The sequence below is a fragment of the Triticum urartu genome, chromosome 3A (assembly GCF_056163025.1).
Source record: "Triticum urartu cultivar PI428250 chromosome 3A, HENAU_Tu73, whole genome shotgun sequence".
Classification (NCBI taxonomy): domain Eukaryota; kingdom Viridiplantae; phylum Streptophyta; class Magnoliopsida; order Poales; family Poaceae; genus Triticum; species Triticum urartu.
Window position 1 is genome coordinate 404613137 of NC_141875.1, and position 7008 is coordinate 404620144.

Here is a 7008-nt window from a genome sequence, read left to right on the forward strand (position 1 = left end):
TTCTTACGTCAAACTTTGAAATGAATTTGAGAATAACTCCGGGAAAATTAGAAGAGTGAGGTAAGATCCTAGAAAAAGACATGTGGGTTAGGGCCCACTAAAAAGAAACACTATTGAAATGGTTTTGAAGAGAGATTGCACCGGTTGAATAAAATGTCTTGAATGAGAAAACATCCTCGAAAGTGCTTGAATGAAAGCAGAGTGGAAACACGAATCTTCGAGATATCTTTAGCACTCCGGAACAATTATATAGCGAGAAGTGGATGATTCAGGGGTGCACCGGCAAGGGAAAGCATTTGAAACGAGGAAAATATATGATCAACACCGAAAGCCTGATTTGAATCCACCGAAGAAGAAAAATAATGAAGAATAATGAACTTGTAGAGCATCTTCATGAGAACCACCGGGTAAGAACATTGACTGAAAAGAACGAAGAGACTTCACATGAATAAAATGAATATTTGATTAAGAAATCTGAATCCTTGAAGAAAAAGGGTGGGAGGACGGGAAAAACAAAGGCAACTTGGGGACGAATGAAACAAACAATGTTGGAAAAACCGAGAGGTGATCTTGCGGATAAATCATCGGATCCACTTGAAGAGAAAACACACCGGTTGAAAAGGATTGACATGACAATCTCAATTATCATGAAGGATTGGTATTCACATAGGAGTATGAGAACACCATTTGGGGAAGGTATGGAATCAACATTTGACATTGAAGCAACTCGAATACCACAACTCAAAACAAAACAATGGATTGGCTTGCAAAATAAGCCAGAACAAACATATGATAGATATTTCGTCTGAAGTTTTCGTGGTGGGGCCCACACGGGCTCGATCGTACAACACCATCATGTACAAGGCGGTGCACATGACATACGAAACGTCCCCGAGTCAGCATAGCCAAGGACTCTTTAAGACACAACGAGACCACTGTAAAACCAACCGTGGATAGGCGGACCACTAGACGTCGAACCCCAATCTCATATCATACATCTGTCGGAAAGATATCCTCGGAGCTACTTGAATTCCCACTTATAAACTCCCAAAACTTTCTGGTTATGTAATCAGGTGTTGGGGATACATGGGAAGCATAATATCTCACGCAAAACTAACAAATCCTACCTCCAGCTGTATCCATCCTTCAACACATAACCAAGAAACCTTCGGAAATCGTTAACCTCAACCTTCGAAAAGCATCCGTTATACAAGTTATGGCAATACTCCTGAACTCCTGCCCTAGTACTGGGTTGCGTCGAGGTTATCTCACCAACAACTGCGTAAAAGAGATTTTTGATGTCGGCGAGCTCAGGTATTCCAGAACTGCAACGATAAAATTGTGATGACAACACCTCGAAGCTCAACTCCGCGGGTCACTGCCACAACCCCTAAATGTCAGGAGGCACCAAGAACGATGTTCTCGTCACAAAACCATCGGAACGATTCCAAGATACCCGCGTGATCCTAATTTTTTTGTGAAATTTAAGTAGAGAAGAGTCAAAACTCTACGTCAGGAGGCCTCACCAGAGCGACAAAGGGACTGAGGAGTAAAAAGAATCCTACTCTCCAATATATATAATCCTATAAGACTGAAAACATTTTTCTAGACTCAACAACGCCAGCGATTCGATCAAGCAGGGGGCTCCTAAGTCGGGGAAGGCTCTGATTACCAACTTGTAACACCCACGATGCAGATATATCTCCCACGTGGCGGAGCATGACTTAGAGGCATAACCGCATAGTAGGCATGTCGCAAGAGGGGTAATCTTTACACATCCCATGTACTGGATAAGAAAGGGATAAAGAGTTGTCTTACAATCACCACTTCACACAATACATGAATATAGCATTACATCATCCAAAATACAATCAAGGTCCGGCTATGGAACCAAAATAAAGAAAACCCCTAATGCATAGATCCCCAATCGCCCCGACTGGGCTCCACTACTGATCAACTGGAAACGAAACAACACAACGCACACGATCTTCATCGAGCTCCTCCTTGAGCTCGGTTGCGTCACCTGCACTGACATCATCAGCACCTTCATCTGGTTTGGAAGTAATATGTGAGTCCCGGGGACTCAGCAATCTCACACCCTCGCGATCAAGACTATTTAAGCTTATGGGTAGGAAAAAGGTAGTGAAGTGGAGCTGCAACAAGCACTAGCATATATGGTGGCTAACTTACGCAAATGAGAGCGAGAAGAGAAGCAAAGCACGGTCGTGAACTAGAAGTGATCAAGAAGTGATCCAGAAACTACTTACGTTCAAACATAACACAAGAACCGTGTTCACTTCCCGGACTTCGCCAAGAAGAGACCATCACGGCTACACACGCGGTTGATGTATTTTAATTAAGTTAAATGTCAAGTTCTCTACAACCGGATATTAACAAATTCCCATCTGCCCATAACCGCGGGCATGGCTTTCGAAAGTTCAAAACCCTGCAGGGGTGTCCCAACTTAGCCCATCACAAGATCTCACGGTCAATGAAGGATATTCCTTCTCCCAGGAAGACCCGATCAGACTCGGAATCCCGGCTACAAGACATTTCGACAATGGTAAAACAAGACCAGCAAAGCCGCCCGGATGTGCCGACAAATCCCGATAGGAGCTGCACATATCTCGTTCCCAGGGCACATCGGATGAGCCAGACGTCGGGTTGGCATAGACCCTGGTTGCCCAGGGGGCGCCGGACATCGCTCAGGTTGGACCAACACTTAGAAAAGCACTGGCCCGGGGGGTTAAAGTAAAGATGACCCTCGGGAGCGCGACTCCCTAGGGAAAAGTAGGTGGTGGTGAGCCAAATGGTAAAACCAAGGTTGGGCCTTGCTTGAGGAGTTTAATTCAAAGCAAACTGTCAAGGGGTTCCCATTATAACCCAACCGCGTAAGGAATGCAAAATCAAGGAACATAACATTGGTATGACGGAAACTAGGGCGGCAAGAGTGGAACAAAACACCAGGCATAAGGCCGAGCCTTCCACCCTTTACCAAGTATATAGGTGCGTTAATTAAAATAAGAGATATTTTGATATCCCAACAAAACTCCATGTTCCAACATGGAACAAACTTCATCTTCACCTACAACTAGCAACGCTATAAGAGGGGCTGAGCAAAAGCGGTAACATAGCCAAACAACGGTTTGCTAGGAAAGGTGGGTTGGAGGATTGACATGGCAATATGGGAGGCATGATAGAGCATGTGGTAGGTATTGCAGCATAGCAATAGAGCGAGCAACTAGCAAGCAAAGATAGAAGTGATTTCGAGGGTATGGTCATCTTGCCTGAGATCCCGCAAGGAAGATGAATGAGTCCATGAAGAAGATAAACGGACGTACTCGAACGAATCCTCACAAACGCGACGTTATCGGAACTAACCCGAAGAAGCAACACCGGAAAGAAGCAAACAACATAGTAAACACCCATCACATCAACATGGCATGATGCACAATCAAACATGATGCATGTCCGGTTTGATGAGGCATGACATGGCATGGCAAAATGCACAAGCAAAACTACAAGTTAAGTGGAGCTCAATATGCAACGAGTTGCATATTGACGGAACACCACATTCAAGTTATTTAGTTCGATCTCGTTTAGGTACCCAACAATATTAAATGTTCTTAACATGGCAAGGGGTGGAGCAAATGAAAACTACCTATCTAGGCAAGTTTAAATGAGGACGGAACAACAAACAACAAGTCCGGAAAATCCTCTGCATATTTATGGATTTGGTACTATTCTGCCCTAAACCAAATTTTTGAGTTGTTAAACATGCAAGATGAGTGCACCATGTTAAACTAGGCATTTTTTCACCCCATTTACATATAACGTTTATTAAATTCATAGTTACGGTTATTTAGTTATGAATTAAAGCATTTTAACATGGCAATAGGCAAATTAATGCAGACAGCAAGTTTAAACATTTTAGACATGGGTGAAAGTGGCATATTATGAAACTAGACGAAAAACTAAGCATTTTTCAAATATAACTTATTTTAAACCGATGCACGGTTGGTGAGTTATTAAATGCATGTTGCTTGGGGGGTTTTCTGCAAAACAGCATTCCCTGGAATGTTAGACAAATCGCAGAGCCTAATAAAATAGACTCTGGGCCAAAACTGCTGGCCCAACAACAGGAAGAAAAAAAGGTGGGGCGCTGGGGAGCTGCTCACATCGGGCTTGACTGGGCTGGCTTGGATCTGGAAGGGAGCAGGCCGGGTCTTAGGCGCTGCGGCTGGAGAGGCCCACCGGGGCGCCCATAGCGGTCAACGTGAGAGAGCGGGCTCCTGCTGCTCGTTACAGAAGAACAAGGAACAGAGTCAACCACACGTTCATGGCGATGCAGAAGACGGTGATAGGGGAGGTTCTGGCGACGGGGTCTGTGGGAACCGACCCGAACGTGGTGGATTCGGTGACTGGGCAGCGGAGCAGAGGAGGTCCGGTCCAGATCAGGGCCAGGGCGCGAATTGAATCGGTGACTCGACGAACTGAAGGAGGCGGCGACCTGGTTCCTGCATGTGACAGACGCGGCTGGTGAGGAGGTTCAGGGCGACGCGAAGAAGGAGTGGTGCGTGCGTGCGGTGATGGGAGTACCTTGGCGGCACGACGGGGATGTGGCCGGAGGAGGTGGACCGGGTGGTCCTTGGGCAAGGACGCGGCGAGGTCCTCGCTCGATGACTCGAGCGCGTGGACGAGGACGGATGCGGCGTTGCTGGTGGCTTGCTCGCCGGGGATGGCGCGGGCCACGACAATGAAGGCAAGGGTGCGACGGTGTAGCCAAGGCAGCTTGGCGGCGGCTGACTTGGAGAAGAGGACGGCCAAGGCATCGGGGCGGAGCTCCTATGGGCTTCCTGGAGAAGACAAGGAGCAGGTGAGAGAGGGAACAAGAGGGAATGGGAGAATAAGAAGGGAAGGAGAAGCAGCGAGCGAGCCGGAGCATTGACCGGAGTTGGAGATGAGGTGGAGCGGCGCTGGTCTCCGACGAGGTGGAACTCCGGCATGGCACGTGAAGACGACGGTGAGGCAGAGGACGCGCGGGTGTGGGGAGACTCGCCGGTGGTCTCGATCCAGACGGGCGCGGGGACCTGGTGCCCGAGCGACTGCTGCGCTCGTGCAGCTCGCGTAGCAAGGAGGAGAGGCTACGAGCGGTGGCAAGAAGGGTCTTGGTGGGGATCGGGATGGCTGGGAAGGATTGGTCCGGTGGGGAAAAACGAGGTGGAGCTCGGGCTGTGGTGGTTGGTGGGATGTGGATCCCGATGAGGGAGGGAATAGGCGGCGATGGGACAAACTCCCGAGGAACAAGGGAAAGTGGGTGGCGGCGGTGGGGAGGATTAGATGGATGGACGGGACAGGGCTAGGGTTACATCTGTATGTATGTGTGTGTGTGTGTGTGTGTATACATAAACACTATTCTGATCACGGGATCAGAATAATATTCTGATCACAACATGAACTTCCCGAGTAACGCGCCTGACCTTCCCCGAGTACTAGGTTGTACTTCAGCTAAAAGGTGTCCAAATGGGGATTGCGATATACCGTTGGATAGCTATGGACATCAGTATCATGACCCAAGTTAAATTTTTGGCAAAATGTAAGCAGTTTAAGAGCAGTTTTGAAAACCGTTTTTTCTTCATACAAAAAATGTGAATTGTATTTCTGATTGCATTTTTAAACCGTTTATCGGAATGAGGCAAATAATATGGCATTGGAAAGCTGCTGCAAAACCGCTCCTTCCACATGTTGAAAGTTTTCTCTAATTCCCTACGGTTAAAGAGTAATTCGGAAAATCGTAAAATTTCGTAAACCGAACACCTGAGTTTGTATTTTTGACGCCATTTCTAAACGGCTAATCCAATTGAGGCAATAATATGGCGTTGGAAAGCTTATGAAAATGCACTACTTTTTTATGTTAAAAGTTTTTTCAAATTTTGAATGGTTTAAAAGTAATTTAGAAAGTGGTACAAGTTCCACCAAGTTCGTATTTTCGAGCTAATTTTTTAACCGTATGTCCAAATGCAGCAAATGATATGGCGTTGGAAAGCTTGAAGAGATGCGAAACTTTTTTGTATATATTGTTTCTCCTAATTCATTACGGTTTTATGTCAGTTTTGAAAATGGTTAAAAACGTATTTTCGCCGTAATTTTTACAAACTTTATCGGAATGGGGCAAATAATATACCGCTGAAAAGCTACGGAAAATGCGAAACTTTTTCATGTTGATGGTTTTCTCTGAATCTTGGCCGTTTTCAAGTAATTTCGAAAATGGCAAGATCATTCGTTCTGCCTTTATCGCGAAACAGATTCTTCGAAAATGCACCGCGTGAAGAACCTGAACTTCTCGGCATGTCTACTTGAACTTCACTCTGTTTTTCACGTGTTTTTTTTGCTTGTAGCTCCACATCCACTGCTCGTAGCTCTCCATCCACTCACCGGAATTGAGCAAGTGATATGCCAGTGGAAAGCTGCTGTAAACACGCAACTTTCCCGTGTTGATCATTTTTTCATACTCGCGACAATTTTAAAAGTTTTTCATCTGATATTCATTCAGTGTAGTAGGTGAACTTCCTGCTGTTTTTACGTTGAACTTCTGTGACGTATTTTTCATTTGTAATTTTCTCATCCATTTGTCAAGTGTTACACAAATGGTATTTCTTTTGTATAAACCTCTCTCACAATATTTTTTAAAATTTCTTCGACGAAGGACTTGAACTTATATCAACAAACTTTTAGTCTTTGCTTTTTTATTCTTTTTAATACAAAATGCACACCGTGTAGTACGTGAACTTCTGGCAGTTATCAATTTGAACTTCTCTCGGTTACATGAAAATATATGAGTTTTTTTATGAATTTTTAATATGATTTTTTAATCCTTTTTTATGAAATTTTGAAGCGCTCTATTTTTAATAGTTGAACTTCTTGTTATTTTATTTTTGAACTTCTTGTTTTCATTCTTTAATAATGAGGAAAATCAGAGTTTTCTATAATCATCGAACTTCTCCGTCT

The 7008-nt window shown here is 44.9% G+C and overlaps 1 protein-coding gene across 1 annotated transcript; it reads right to left on the reverse strand.

The window, feature by feature from the left end:
- Positions 1-4302: 4302 nt before the first annotated feature.
- On the reverse strand, positions 4303-5006 carry LOC147979862 (uncharacterized). Its single transcript, XM_087515372.1, has 3 exons — positions 4950-5006; positions 4596-4845; positions 4303-4514 (listed from the first exon to the last, which is right to left on the reverse strand). Exons 1-3 carry the CDS (start codon positions 5004-5006, stop codon positions 4303-4305), a joined length of 519 nt encoding a protein of 172 aa, XP_087371498.1.
- Between the last annotated feature and the right edge of the window lie 2002 nt (positions 5007-7008).

Coding starts and splice junctions, on each gene's coding strand:
- LOC147979862 (XM_087515372.1), bottom strand. CDS start 5,006: ATGCCGGAGTTCCACCTCGTCGGAGACCAGCGCCGCTCCACCTCATCT. Junction 4,846..4,949: donor CCACCTCATCTCCAACTCCG/GTCAATGCTCCG, acceptor GGAAGCCCATAG/GAGCTCCGCCCCGATGCCTT. Junction 4,515..4,595: donor CCGTCGTGCCGCCAAGGTAC/TCCCATCACCGC, acceptor CACATGCAGGAA/CCAGGTCGCCGCCTCCTTCA.